Source organism: Fusarium mangiferae (assembly GCF_900044065.1).
Source record: "Fusarium mangiferae strain MRC7560 genome assembly, contig: FMAN_scaffold012, whole genome shotgun sequence".
Classification (NCBI taxonomy): domain Eukaryota; kingdom Fungi; phylum Ascomycota; class Sordariomycetes; order Hypocreales; family Nectriaceae; genus Fusarium; species Fusarium mangiferae.
The window spans coordinates 1,385,035-1,399,888 of record NW_024573932.1 but is presented as its reverse complement, the minus strand read 5'-3'; the positions used below and the strand labels follow the sequence as shown (position 1 = coordinate 1,399,888).

Sequence of the window (14,854 nt, the reverse complement as noted above, 5' to 3'; positions counted from 1 at the left end):
TTTCATTTGCAACAGAAGGAGATGAAGGTTGCCGGGGAGGGAAGGAGTGAATGAGATCTAGCGTGATGGGCGCTATTAAGCTTAAAAAACGAGGCTTAGACAATGACGTTGTGGGGCGATTTATGGGGACCTTGGATTTGTGATTTGGGGTGGGGACGGCCTGGACGGTTAGTGGGCGTTTAGATCTTGGCTGGCGGTTGGAATACGACGGACTCATCTGAACAGAGTATCTCTACGAAGATGTTTGTGAGTACCTTGGGTAAAGGATAAAGGCGTAATGTCAAGCGGTACATTATTCTCATCAAGATACAAGTATTGCCACAGTTTGTTTACCATGTCTTTGCACGGAACAGTCCAGATTAAACAAAAAAACACCCCTGCAAGTGCCAAGATTCGCAGCTCTAAGCAATACCATCTTAGCCCTCGGCATCACCAATCACACAGCCCGCCCAGGATCTTGGCATGCCTCGTGGCTGTGGCTGTGTCGGAAGTGTATTTTCATCCCCTGCCTTGATCCTCTCTCACCCCCAGCGCCTTCAAGTCTCAATATCTTGGCTTCTCCTCTTTCCACCTTTTTTCACCCTTCCTCTCATGAACCACACATTCCATCTCACAGGCCGTCGTTCAACATGGACTCTAGCACTCCACGACGTCCGCGCGCTCCCACAATCACCGTCGACACTGCGGCTGTCGACTCAAACGAACCCGGTAATTCTCCAGTGCGATAACTTCCTCACATCATACGACTAGGTAAAACTAACATGCTAGAACCAGCACCAGCAGATTCAATCTCTCCATCTCCGCTAGACGACACAAATACTCTTGCAGTGCCGACGGCTAAATCTAGAACCGAATCATGGTCCTCGTCGCCGTCTACAAAAGTCGGCACCGATCATGAACAAATGTCTCGCGAGGTAGAAGCCCTAAGAAAAGGCGACCAAGCCGAAATCCTAAAGCCCGACCCCGGCGAGGAAGACCTGTTCCACGTGGAAAACAACCCATTCGCTTTTTCGCCCGGTCAATTGGCGAAGCTTATTAACCCAAAGAACTTGGCCGCTTTTGTTGCGCTCGGTGGTTTACCCGGTCTGCAGAAGGGCTTGAGGACTGATGCAAAGGCTGGATTGAGCGTGGATGAGGGAAAGCTCGCGGGTGCAGTGTCATTCGAGGAAGCGACTTCTTCAAAGGTTGAGAAGGCGACGCATAGCGATGCGCACGCCTCAGGAAAAGATGCATTCCCTGATCGGAAACGAGTATACGGCGCGAATCGCCTCCCGGAACCAAAGTCAAAGTCATTCCTTGAGCTAGCATGGATCGCTCTACAAGACCGCGTGCTTATCCTTCTCTGCATCGCAGCTGTTGTATCACTCGCCCTGGGTCTCTACCAAACCTTTGGAGGATCACATGAAGATGGCGGTGCAAAAGTCGAATGGGTCGAAGGTGTCGCCATCATTGTCGCCATCACCATCGTGGTCGTCGTCGGCGCAGCAAACGATTGGCAAAAAGAGCGACAGTTCCAGAAACTCAACCAGAAGAAGGAAGACCGCATCGTCAAGATCACGCGCTCCGGAAAACCGCAAAACATCTCTATTCACGATGTTCTCGTCGGCGATGTCATGCTTCTCGAGCCCGGCGATGTCATCCCCGTGGATGGTGTTTTTATCGAGGGCCATAATCTTAGCTGTGATGAGAGTTCGGCGACGGGAGAGTCGGACCTTATTAAGAAGGTTCCTGCTGAGCAGGTTCTTCACGCGCTGCTGCATGAGCAGGCGCCGCAGTTGAAGAAGCTTGATCCGTTTATTATCTCGGGTGCCAAGGTTCTCGATGGCGTGGGAACGTTTCTTGTCACGGCGGTGGGAGAGCAGAGCAGTCATGGAAAGACGATGATGTCGCTTCGTGATGATCCGGGGCTGACGCCTCTTCAAGCAAAGCTCAATCTCCTCGCAGGTAAGTCAACCATCCCAATTACACAAGGTGTCTACATACTAACAGGTCAGGATACATTGCAAAGCTCGGTAGCGCTGCTGGTCTTCTTCTCTTCTTCGTCCTCCTCATCGAATTCCTTGCCAAACTGCCCAACAACCGCGAATCAGGCGAGCAGAAGGGCCAAGACTTTCTCCAGATCCTCATCACTTCCATCACCGTCATCGTCGTCGCCGTACCTGAAGGTCTTCCCCTCGCAGTAACACTCTCCCTCGCCTTCGCGACAAAGAAGATGACGCGCGAGAATAACCTGGTGCGACATCTTCAATCGTGCGAGACTATGGGTAATGCCACGGTCATCTGCTCCGACAAGACTGGTACGCTCACCGAGAACATCATGACTGTCGTCGCTGGATCATTGGGCATTCGTGGACTCTTTTCCTTTGGCGATTCTTCGTTTGAGCAGGAATCCGCTGGTGCTGAGAAGAGAGAAACCATTGCGCTGGCTCAGTTCGCGACTAAGCTCGATCCCGAGTACAAGGAACTTCTCAAGACTGCCATCACCGTCAACACCACGGCTTTCGAGTCGGACGAAGAAGGAAAGCAAGGCTTCGTCGGCACAAAGACTGAGACTGCTCTTCTCGACTGGGCCCGTCGCTATCTCGGTCTCGGCCCCCTCGCAATCGAACGCGCCAACCATCCCATCACCCGTCTCTTCCCCTTCAACTCCCAGCGCAAATGCATGGGTGCCGTTGTTCAAATCCCCGGTCCCACAAAGGATAAGCCCAAATACAGACTCTACATCAAGGGCGCTTCCGAAATTGTTCTCGGCGAATGCACCACCATTCTCGGCGATCCTACCACATCACCTACCACCGAAGCCCTCTCCGACGATGGAAAAGAGGAACTGCGATCTATCATTTTCAACTACGCGACCAACTCTCTTCGAACTCTGGGTCTTGCCTACCGCGACTTTGAAAACTGGCCTCCTGTCCTTACCCTCCGTCCCGAAGACGACAACGCTGATATCGACCTCACTGATCTTGTGCACAACCTCACCTGGATGGGCGTCGTCGGCATCCAAGATCCCGTGCGTAAGGGCGTTCCCGAAGCTGTAACCGACTGCGGCATCGCCTCCGTCAATGTAAAGATGGTTACAGGCGACAACGTCGAGACCGCGCGTGCCATCGCTCTCAACTGCGGTATCCTCACCGAAAGCACAATCAACGAGCCCAACGCCGTGATGCAGGGCTCTGACTTCCGCAAGCTCTCTGAATCAGACCGCACAGCAGTTGTAAAGAAGCTCCGTGTGCTCGCGAGATCGAGTCCAGAGGATAAACGCATCCTCGTCAAGACGCTGCGATCGCTCGGTGAGATTGTCGCTGTTACAGGTGATGGAACCAACGATGCGCCTGCGCTTAAGGCAGCAGACGTTGGTTTCTCTATGGGTATTACTGGTACGGAAGTCGCCAAGGAAGCATCGGATATTATCCTCATGGACGATAACTTCTCCTCTATTGTTGTTGCGTTGGGCTGGGGTCGTGCTATTAACGACTCGGTCAAGAAGTTCTTGCAGTTCCAACTTACCGTTAACATTACAGCTGTCGGCGTAACCTTCATCTCAGCTGTGTCAGACGACGAGCAGAAATCTGTTCTCAACGCTGTTCAACTCCTCTGGGTCAACCTCATCATGGATACCTTTGCCGCTCTCGCTCTCGCCACCGATCCCCCGACCGGAAGTCTCCTGCACCGCGAACCCGAAGCTCGAACTGCACCGCTCATCACAATCACCATGTGGAAGATGATCATCGGCCAATCGATCTACCAGCTCATCGTGTGTTTCGTCCTCTGGTTCGGTCGCGACTCAATCCTCGGTTATGAAGAACGCGAAGTCCGCTCTCTCATCTTCAACATCTTTGTCTTTATGCAGATCTTCAAGCTCGTCAACAGTCGACGCATAGATAACAAGCTCAACATCTTCGAGGGTCTTCACCGCAACCATTTGTTCATGCTCATGATGACCATCATGGCAGCTGGACAGATCATCATCATCTTCTTCGGCAGCGACGCCTTTGTCGTTACGCGCCTGAACGGTACCCAGTGGGGAATTTCTCTCGTTCTTGGCTTCTTCTCTATCCCTATCGGTGTCCTCATTCGTTTGTTCCCCGACGAGTGGTTCCATGCTTTTGTCAAGGTTCTTGCGAAGTTGTGGCCAAGCTGGATCCGCTTCTCGCGCAAGAAGAAGGATACCTCTGAGGAAGATGGCACCGAGCCGTTTCCTAAGGAGAAGCTGGAGGGGTATGATATGGATACCGCACTTCTCGGCATTCGCGATGATCTCGAGTTCTTGAAGCGTGTCCGTGGCGGACGCATGACGGCGTTGAGTGATGCCATGGCGCGCTCACGCGAGAAGATGCTTCGACGCAAGAGATCCGAGTCTCGACCCAGAAGCAAGCTCCGCAGTCGTCGCGGTTCATCAAGATCCTCAAACAGACCGCCCATCTCACCGATGATGTCGGTCGTTGGCATGCCGGGTATTGTAGCTGCGAGTGTAGCAGGATTACAGCCTGGACAGGGTGCCAGTAACGAGAATCTTGAGGCGCGACAGGCGTGAGTGCGAGCATGATATACTGGATACTTGTGTTAATTTTGGGTTACGTTATGTTGCATTATTTAGAGATTGAACGAGTGCTGCATCTGTTTTAAGTGTACGAGTTCGATCAGAGCAATCATTTATTTATAGGAACGGAAAGGAAAGTCACCAAAGCAAAGCAAATCATAGATGTCTGGAGTTGGCGGTCGATATGTCATGTTATATATACAAACAAGTCTGAGCGAATGATCTATCTACTATTAATAAAAGTTTGAGCAATAAAGAAATTATTGAGGGTATCTTGCATTTCTTGGTGATGAGGATTGGGGTGAGCTTGCGACGCCCGCTCACTAAAGTTTAGCGCTATTAGCCACTGAATCTCAGTGGTTTTCGTTGCCCATTAGCACTAACCAATTTGCGGCTCAGTGCAGTTGATGACTGGAGGCACAGCGTTCCAAGCCGGGCAGACCTGGAGTAGCCCGACAGTTTGTTACTACGCTCAAGTCTAACAACAAATAATAGGACAAAATCTAAAGTCAACGATCGATCCGTTGCCCAGAGCCCTGTTTTTCTCGAGGCGCGCTCACGGTGGCATCATCCCCTCGCTTGGAGCTAAAACTCGAAGAAGGACACCTCGATCCCATGATTCTGCTGATATTTCTCTCTCAGATCTTGTTCTGCTCGTTCACCTTGTCCCGATAACTGCCACACACCAATCCGCAACGCTGTCAAACACGGTGTCGGCACAGGCGACAAATTGGCAAACTCTTCCAATATCGAGCTGAAACCCTCCTCCCAAGAAACATTGAAATCATCTAGCCCTTGTCGAAACACAAGCGCTTTCAAGGTCGGCGGGAGGACGTCCCCCAGTGTTAGATCGTCATCTATTACTGCGGTGCTTGTCGCATCAATGCTTTCGAGGGCAGAGAATCCCTTCAAAGAGCCTAAAGGCGTCGAAGAGGGCACATCGACTTCGATGTAATCGTCGCATGCTTCCCAATGAACGATCAGATGACGGAGAACTTTGCGACATGGCATCAATCCTTGGCTGATGGATTGGCCATCAAAGATATGCGCCTCTCCTGACCGATATAAGTCTAGTCGAAAGAATTCTAGATTCTTCATCTGGGATAGCAATTGTTTTAAAAAGCTTTCTTCAACGGTGGTGTATCGCAAAGTGAGACTCGTGAGGGATTCCGAAGGCGACACCGTAGGCATTGCGACGTCAAGTGGTGCCTCTGGACAGCTGAGTTTTAGCGCGACTTCTCTGAGCCGAGGCGCCCGAAAGATTGGCAGCATGTCCAAGACCTCTCCCCTTCTCATCAAGTCTGTATGGCAGTCAAAGTCTCCAGAAGGCCAGCTAAATGCTTCCAGACGTTCGAGTCTGGTCGCTCTCGTCATCGAATGAGGCTCGCACGCCAGGTGTAGCACATCCCCAATGGGACTGAAATTCGGTGTCGGTGAGCCATATCCATCATCACGGTGAAACATGTCAATCACCAGTATTTCTACATTCCGCAACTGCAGAATAATAAGCGCGACAATTGTCTCCACTTCCAGGTCATAAAGCCTCTTGATCCAATCTTCTGAAGGCGATAATCCTGCTTCCTCTATCAGGCTACCTATGGCAACATTGGCGTCTCGAAGAGAATTCGCGTCTGCGTGCATGCGTGGTTTCGGGCCATATCCGGTCTCTTGAACGCTGAATTCACGGATATATGACGCCAATTCCGGTCGGTGAAGTAGATTGAGAAATAACTGCTGGATGGGCGCAGATGCATCCGGTTTGCTGTGGTCCCAAGTCCATACTATCTTGCGGTAAAGGTATTTCTCTGTGATGGCGTTGAATGCTCGTGAGACAGCTGACAGGTGGAGCAGGTCAATTGGCGCAAGACACTGAGCAATGATGTCCCATAGTTCGGGTACGGCTACAAGACTGAGAATCATGGAAACACAAATCGGCGACTAGAAGTGTATGACGAGGAATTTGGGGTACAAGAGACAAACAGCTCACGTATTACTTAAAACGTGGTAGCTGAGGGGGATTAGATGTTGGAGCAGGGACCATCACATCTCTGGCTTAACTACGTTAGCTAGGGGAGGAAAGAAAACTCAGGACCTTAACCCTAAATGACAAAAAGACTTAGATGACTTAACATAAATTTAGGATATCTTTTGCTAAGTTTATTTTGACACATCATATCAATGTCTTGTGTTTTCTTGTCCCCCGAGGGTTAGGTACTAACTTAGCTACCTCAGGTGGGCCGGGAATGCGTGGTGGTGGTGGTGGTCACTGCTCGGAAACCTCACTGGTTATGGGCCTGCAGCGACGGTAATGCATCTTGGTTAAACCTGGAACTATGTAACAAGTAGGTATAAACGTGTAGCTTAAGAAGTAGCATACCCCGGAGGAAGGTTTGGGTCATAGCCTAGCTGCGAATAAATTGTCTGCCAATCCTGATTTGTCGGCGCAAAGTATGGTGGCATCATCTGAGATGTTGGAAGCATCATGTCTTGCCCAGAAAAATTCCCAGCCTGAGATATGGTCCAGTTTTCGATGTCGTATCCAACTCGAGGCATCATCGCTAATTCTTTAGAGCCGTCGTTTGTCGGAAACATGGATATAGCCCCTTGCGAGGTGCTTCCTTTCGGCAACGTTGTCGTTGGATAATCAGAGTCGCTGTCTTGCTGAACCGTCGTCGCCGAGTCTTCAGAAGTGCGTCTTATCGCCGTAGAATCCACGAAGCTGGCTCCATCGTTTGTCGTTGATGCAACATTCAGCTGCCTGCTATTATCACCCACCACAAAGCCCATCTCCTGCAAAAATGAGCCCTGCAATTGAGGAACTAGCCCTTTCACAAATTGCTCAATATCGTCTTTTATGGTCTCGGGCAAGGGACATCCGACCGTGCTCAAACGCCTCCCAACAAGGGCGGGGAGCTCCCTCGTCAAAAAACGGCTGTACTCATGGCAAACGTTGAACTCCCTAAGATTCTTGTCTTGGTCAGTGTCGTAGAGGTCTAAATTGTCAGTTTGATTCATATAGCGACGATGCGGAGGGCATGCTGACATACAAGGGCTGGGTGTGTCCTTGTCGTGTGGAAACGCGATGGCGTAGACGTCGTTCCACCTTTCCACCTCGTCTTTGTTCTTCCCTGTACCCTTTTTACTCCTCATCCTCTTCACCTGGTCTTGGCTTAGTCCATCTTGGGCACCGATGCAGGGCGTGCATGCCTGCTGCTGCTGCAGGTGCGCTTCAAGGGCGTCGGAGGTATTGAGATCAACGCGACAGCGCCGACACTGATATTCAGGCAATGAATGCCTACGATACATGTGCTCTCTATTGCTAAGTGTTAATATATAAATTGTTGTGAGGTGCCTGGAAACGTACTTACTTTACGCGATGGATGTCCCGATAGCCAGGGTGTGCACAGCTCTTCCACCTAGGTTGACCATATTTGCGGGGATTGCGCTTGAAGTATGGACAGGCAAACATTCGTATCTCCGGATCTCCATCAATTCGTTGGGATTTGGAGCTCTCCTCGTTGCCATCGTCATCCTCTTCGTTTGTGCGCTTACGTTTGGGAAGACGGCGAGGCCGAGGTGTACTTTTCTTCTTTTGTGTACTGGAGCTGTAGCTGGAAGTGGAGGTCGAGGTTGAGTTTTGGCTTTGAGAAGTGGTACTTTGACGACCACCATGTCCGTCAGGCCTCTCTTGTGTCAAAGGCGCTAGCCATTGTCGAAGCCATCCATGGAACCATTGCATAACAACTGTAATTTCCGGGTTGCCATCGGGCGTTCCCATCAAACTCGTCGCTAGAGCCTGAGTCTTGGGAGGTACCGAGGGTATGATGGTCCTCTGCGGACTCGTGTTGCGAGAGCATTCCTTTGAAAGACTGATATGCGGAGGAAATGGTCTCTTCGTCGATCAGAGGTGTCAGATATTCATGACCTTGAGTCCAGCCTCCAACACCAACAGAGTCTGCACTGATGTTTAGTTTCCTTGTGAAGGCATCGCTTAGCCGCTCTGGTATCTGGGAGCACACGGGGGGCGAATTGCTGTGCTGTGACATGTTTAGATATCGGGGCATGCCAGGCATGCTGCTATAGCCACTGTCTGCGACCGACTTGCCGCAATTGAGTGGTTGAAGGCGAGGTTTTAGCGTAATTTTATGGATGCCGACCTCAGAACTGGCTGCCCATTGTACAAGCTCTGCATCTCGCTCGCCTCCGAATACGTCTAGACATTGTGGACTGGTAAGAAAGTGTTCAGCAGCGTGGTTCAAGCGCTGATCCCACGCTGTAGCACCAGTGAATCGGAGTGATGCGCATTGGGGCATGGGACAGCCAAGGTCTTGAGGTAGTCCACAAGTCATTCGCATCGACGAGTCTTGACGGTCTACAAGCCACTGCACCTCTGTACCGGGAAGGAATATTATATCGCTCTTTTTATCGTGCGACTTGGTCGATTGATGGTGACCGAGAAGATGGATTCGAAAATCGTGTTTATTCGTGAAGTGCCACCCAGCGGCGTCATCCAGCCATAACTCATCCTGGTCGGAGGAACTATCTGTCTGCAAAGACATGCATTGCTCCAAAGTATCCCTTGAAAATGCGCAATCGCCTTCTGTACACTCCCAAAACACCCGATCTAGCTTCAAGTGCTGAGAAATAATATGGTCCTTCCAGTCTCTTTTATTCAAGAACTTTTGATCGCAGCCGGCGAAGTGGAAGACGCAGAGGAAGGGATATTGACTGGCTTGGCTTGGATCTCGACGGGAGACATCTTCTTGAACGGTCCGTAGCTGAGTCTTATGGGCATCGACGTAGAATTGATCGCGTTCGGAGCCATTGGACAGCACTGTCAGGAGTCGACCATACAGACAAGCTGGTTCGTTGAGGTAGCGGCGTGTCGCGGGAGAGTGGTGGGTGAGCGGACGATGTTCCATTGTGGAGGTGACGTAGGCGAAGGCCCCGCAGGATGAAGTCGCGGGAACAAAACGAGATGATGAATGCAGTAATATTGATAACTATTGCGGATAAAATATTGATGATATTAGAAAAGAAGAGAAACTTGCAAATGGTGGTCTCCTGGGAATTGCGAGCTAAAATATGTGACCTCACTTGTGTTTGTTTGGCGCAGCGCGCAATTGCGCGTTCCTCTTCTAGTACAAGTCCTAACATGAGCATGCAGGACTCAGGAGGTGACACAGAAGCAAACACGCACAATTGTGGCCAGCATCATCGAATATTGCAGCTACGCGCTGTTTTCTGCAACATTGATCCATTGTGAGCGTGGATTGTTTAGCTCGAGGCTTTAATGAGGCTGTCGCGACACAGTTGCTGAGATATCTTCTGCTGGGCTGGGATAGCGCTTGGAGTGCTGATGATGGCGCTGAGACAAGCATCAGTCGCCACGCAGTTTCATCTGTCAGCGAGCGAGACCAAGACTCAGCCTGACATTATCGCATCGTGCAATTGACAGAGCACGCATTATGTCGGCGATGACAAGAGAATGATCTTGTCTCTGCAATTGAGAACAGCTTGTCGCAACTCAATACCACTCAGAGCGACAATCGGCACAGCTGCATCAACACCGAAGATCAAGCAGACAAGCTAATCACAAAATCTGGGGAAAGCTCATATTCTTACCTAAAGAAAACAAAACAAAACAAATATGGACTCAATCGACTTTTATCCACTCCGGAATTCGGAACCCAAATTCCTGGGCCGGCAATCAAGATGAAAGAGGCAATTCTGGATAAAACTGCTTCTTTGGTAAGTGTCACGAGGTGTATTAAGTACCAAAACAGCGATATTCCTATCCATCATGATCTTGTTACGTACGGCACTCAACAACCGGCGGGACAAACAGGTTATAATTACCTGTTTTGTAATTAATTCAAGAGGGGACCTCGAGTTATCTTATCAACTGATAACTAACCCCAATCCAGTTTATCTTTCCGTGAGGCTCACGATTTACCCCGCGATATCGCCTCTCCACCACGAGAGCTAGAGGAGCTGTCACACATCAATCCCGATACGGAAAAAAGAGTCGTCTATTTCCAACTCGAGACGTTCTTATCATCATGTCCCCGAAAACTATATATCCCTCCCCTCCTCTCCTCCCCCTTAACATACAGTCTTCACCTAACCATTAATCCTCAACACAGTCAGTCATCATGGGTCTCACACAACATCATCCTTTTGATCCTCTCTCCGGAGATGAGATCGCCGCTGCCGTTGAGGCTATCCGCAAGTATCAGTCCGGCCGACTCCTCTTCAATGCGGTTACTCTACATGAGCCCCGCAAGAAGGAGATGTTGAGGTGGCTGGAGCATCCTTCTGATGGAAATAAACCTGCGAGAATTGCGGATGTCACTGTCATTCTTCCCGATGGAGCTGTCTACGATGGTCTTGTGGATCTCAAGACGAGAAAGGTCCAGAAGTGGGAGAAGCTCGATGGTCTTCAGCCTATTGTAAGTTCAAACTTCTCAACTAAGCTGAATAGTAGCTGACAACGTAGATCACACCCGAGGAACTCATCCAGGTCGAGGAGATCATGCGCAAAGACCCCAAGGTCATAGAACAGTGCGAAATCTCCGGCATTCCCAAATCAGACATGCACAAGGTCTACTGCGACCCCTGGACAATCGGCTACGATGAACGCTTCGGTAGCAACATTCGTCTGCAGCAGGCACTCATGTACTACCGTCCGGATCCTGATACCTTCCAGTACCAGTACCCTCTTGACTTCTGCCCCATCTACGACGGCGCCAAGAAGGCCATCATCCACATTGATGTCCCCAGCGTGCGTCGTCCATTGAGCAAGCAGAAGGCTATTGACTACACTCCTCGCTACATCAATGAGAACGGTGGTTATCGAAAGGATATCAAGCCTATCAACATTACACAGCCAGAGGGTGTCTCGTTCACCATGAATGGACGCGTTTTGTCGTGGCAGAACTTCAAGTTTCATATTGGTTTCAACTACAAGGAGGGTATTGTGCTGAACCACATCACCTTCACCGACAAGGGTATCGAGCGACCTATCTTCTACCGTCTCTCCCTCTCGGAGATGGTCGTCCCGTACGGTGCGCCCGAGCACCCTCATCAGCGAAAGCACGCCTTTGATCTTGGTGAATACGGTGCAGGATACATGGCCAACTCTCTCGCTCTGGGCTGCGACTGCAAGGGTGTGATCCACTACCTCGACGCCGAATTCGCCGCTCGCGATGGTTCTATCCGCACCATCAAGAACGCCATCTGTATTCACGAGGAGGATAACGGTATTCTCTTCAAGCATACTGACTTCCGCGATGATTCCGTCACCGTCACACGCGCGCGAAAACTCATCGTGCAGCAGATCTTCACAGCGGCGAACTACGAGTACGCATGCCAGTGGGTGTTCCACCAAGACGGCACAATCCAGCCTGAGATCAAACTCACTGGTATTCTCAACACATACGCTCTCAACGAGGGCGAAGAGGCTGGACCGTGGGGCACAGAGGTTTATCCCCAGGTCAACGCTCACAACCATCAGCACTTGTTCTGTCTGCGCGTGAACCCCATGATCGACGGTGTGAACAACACTGTCAACATGGTTGATACTGTTGCTAGCGAGGCACCCGTCGGAAGTCCCCAGAATAAATACGGCAATGCGTTCTACGCCAAGAAGACAAAGTTGAGGACGAGTGGGCAGGCCAAGACAGATTACAACGGTGCAACGAGCAGGACGTGGGAGATGGTTAATGAGAATAAGCTGCATCCTTATTCCAAGAAGCCTGCGTCTTATAAGCTTGTTAGCAGAGAGGTTCCAGGTCTTTTGCCTAAGGAGGGTTCGCTGGTATGGAAGCGAGCTGGTTTCGCCCGCCACGCTGTTCACGTCACACCTTGTAAGTACTTCACCTCTTTTGACATGGTATGATACTAACAATGTACAGATCGTGATGATGAGCTCTGGGCCGCGGGTCGTCACGTCCCCCAAACATCCGGCGAGCCATCCCAAGGCCTCCCCGAGTGGATCGCCGAAGGCACAGCATCCACTGAAAATACCGACATTGTTCTCTGGCACACTTTCGGCGTGACACACATCCCTGCCCCCGAGGACTTCCCTATCATGCCCGTTGAGCCAATGACGTTGTTGCTCCGACCTAGGAACTTCTTTACGAACAACCCTTGTATGGATGTGCCGCCTAGTTACTCTATTACTCCTACGCAGGTTGCGGAGAAGAAGGGGGCGCTGGATCAGAGTGATAAGGTTAGCCAGTTGGCTTTTGGGGGTAAGAGTTGTTGTTCGGGTGGTAATGCTGCTGCGAGATTGTAAGGGAGGTTGAGACTGTATAGTTAGTCATAGCGTTAAATTGCATAGAAGGATTATCTGCAAATGAGTAATGGTGATCTCTTGTCATGTTCTGGTGATGTGATGATAAGCTCGAATCTTGCAGAGCAAAGCCTAGCAAGCAGACTATTCGTCTGGTATGTTTCATTTACCATGGATGCTTGAATTAATCTTAGAATGAACTAGTGAGAGGCGTGTCTATGTAATGGCCATTGAGGCAACTTGCACATGAAGCTCTCTTGTGAAAGCCCCTTCAAGGATTGCGATATCTACAGTGAACCTGCCACGACCAAACCGACACACAGCAGGCATTGATTGAACTTAGAGAACTTAGTAAGATAGGTATGTAGACAAAAGAATAAATCGTCTTGAATCAATGAAATACTCTTACAAGAAGTAAATAATGTACATGTACCACTATGCAGAAGGTCCACCAACAAAAATCGTCAAAGTCTCCGGTACGCCCGAAACAACACCCGAAGCATTCTCATTCCCATCTGGATTGACATCATCATACGGAAACGCATATCCCTTGCCATCGACCTCATAAGAATGCACAATACGACTATAATGGTTCGTCGGATCATTCTTGTAGTACGCTTCCTGTCCCAACTTGGGCTGAGTATCGCCTCCGTCAACAAGGAGTGTACTTCGAACAAACGCAGCACAGAGACGAGGAACGACTGCTGCGTGAATTGCATTGTCCCCTTCCATTACAGTAAAAGGACCGTTGTTGCAACCCCAGATGTCTTTGGTGTTGGGTTTGCCGTATCCCCTGTTATCGCCATCGCAAGTAAGCTGGTCCCCTGTAACGCGGCACTTGACGTTGCCTGCTTCAGACTGCGAGTTGATGATGAGGTCTTGAGAAGAGTATTTACTCCATACATCATTGACATAAGTATTCCAGTAGTCCCCAAAGGTAATCGGTTCAAGATCGTACTGATTGCCAGGCGAAAGCACACGGACTGGTTTGCCCTGCGCATTCGCAATGCACATAAACGTCCACGCCCTCCCATCCTTATCTTTCTGCTTAACAAGATCATCGCAGATCTTACTCACAGCGCCAGACTCAAGTCCGGCACACGATTGAGTACTTCCATCTTTGAGAGAAAGACCCATGCCGAGAGGAATACCCACAAAGTCGACATAACTGATATTGGCGTACAGAACGCCGTTCGTGTAGGTGAATTCCACAAAACCCCAATCCACACCAGCACTAGGATCTTGAAGATTCGTAACAGAAGGCTGGACTAAACCATCGCCAGTTCCAATATCAACGACGAAAAAGTGAAGATCTTCATTGGCGAAATAAACACGGCCTGAACTCATGGATATAGGAACGGTAAACTCAAGAGTCTGGCCCTGTGCCGGGAGAGGAATAGCGATGTTATCTTTGATCTCAACAGGGACTTTCGAACCTCCTGATTTAGGATACACAAGATTTCCACTCGCGCCGATGAAGACAACGGTGCCGTCAGAGTCCAGCCCTGAGATGTATGCTCTGACGTTTCCACCGCTGAAGTTGTTCACTAGCTTCAGAGGCAGCGTGGCTTGTTCAGCGCGGTGTGTTAAAACGCGAGTCTTGTTTCTAGCGTACGTGCCGTTCAGGAGATTGTTATCTGTCACTTCAACATTATTTGTACCGCCCGGGTGAACTTTAAGAAAGCCTTCGCGGGTGGTGTCGAGGGAAGACGTCTTGAAAGGAGCGGATAGAGCTGTGCCAAGAAGGCAAGCTAAAATAAGGAATGAACGCATTCTATCAAAGAATGACTTAAAAGAATGTGATACAGAAGGCTACAGAGCACGACTAATTCTGGTCAATTACTACATCTATATACTACAACCCATCATATGTTTCAGCTCATAAAAAAGACTCAGTGGTGATATTCCAAGGGATCGCAGGTCGGAAACATTCGAGTTGCATTATAAACCGGGGTATTCAGAAACAGGTTTTAATATATATCTGAGGGAAAGGATGAAACGGAGTTTCATCTGATGGG

General features: G+C 49.9%; 5 protein-coding genes across 5 annotated transcripts; 2 read left to right on the top strand and 3 right to left on the bottom strand.

Moving 5' to 3' along the window:
- Positions 1 to 629: 629 nt before the first annotated feature.
- FMAN_08219 (putative calcium P-type ATPase NCA-3) lies at positions 630 to 4,534 on the top strand (the record flags this gene model as incomplete). The annotated part of the gene is made up of 3 exons (XM_041821669.1): positions 630 to 708; positions 775 to 1,944; positions 1,995 to 4,534. 3 exons carry the CDS (start codon positions 630 to 632, stop codon positions 4,532 to 4,534), a joined length of 3,789 nt encoding a protein of 1,262 aa, XP_041687426.1.
- Positions 4,535 to 5,125: 591 nt separating this feature from the next.
- On the bottom strand, positions 5,126 to 6,460 carry FMAN_08218 (uncharacterized protein; the record flags this gene model as incomplete). The annotated part of the gene is made up of 1 exon (XM_041821668.1): positions 5,126 to 6,460. One exon carries the CDS (start codon positions 6,458 to 6,460, stop codon positions 5,126 to 5,128), a length of 1,335 nt encoding a protein of 444 aa, XP_041687425.1.
- Positions 6,461 to 6,901: 441 nt separating this feature from the next.
- On the bottom strand, positions 6,902 to 9,462 carry FMAN_08217 (uncharacterized protein; the record flags this gene model as incomplete). Its single annotated transcript, XM_041821666.1, has 4 exons — positions 6,902 to 7,533; positions 7,588 to 7,853; positions 7,909 to 8,432; positions 8,491 to 9,462. The coding sequence occupies 4 exons, from the start codon at positions 9,460 to 9,462 to the stop codon at positions 6,902 to 6,904; spliced, it is 2,394 nt and encodes a 797-aa protein (XP_041687424.1).
- A 1,233-nt stretch (positions 9,463 to 10,695) lies between these two features.
- Positions 10,696 to 12,839, top strand: FMAN_08216 (putative peroxisomal amine oxidase; the record flags this gene model as incomplete). Its single annotated transcript, XM_041821665.1, has 3 exons — positions 10,696 to 10,992; positions 11,040 to 12,408; positions 12,457 to 12,839. 3 exons carry the CDS (start codon positions 10,696 to 10,698, stop codon positions 12,837 to 12,839), a joined length of 2,049 nt encoding a protein of 682 aa, XP_041687423.1.
- A 432-nt stretch (positions 12,840 to 13,271) lies between these two features.
- FMAN_08215 (uncharacterized protein) lies at positions 13,272 to 14,609 on the bottom strand (the record flags this gene model as incomplete). Its single annotated transcript, XM_041821664.1, has 1 exon — positions 13,272 to 14,609. The coding sequence occupies one exon, from the start codon at positions 14,607 to 14,609 to the stop codon at positions 13,272 to 13,274; it is 1,338 nt and encodes a 445-aa protein (XP_041687422.1).
- Between the last annotated feature and the right edge of the window lie 245 nt (positions 14,610 to 14,854).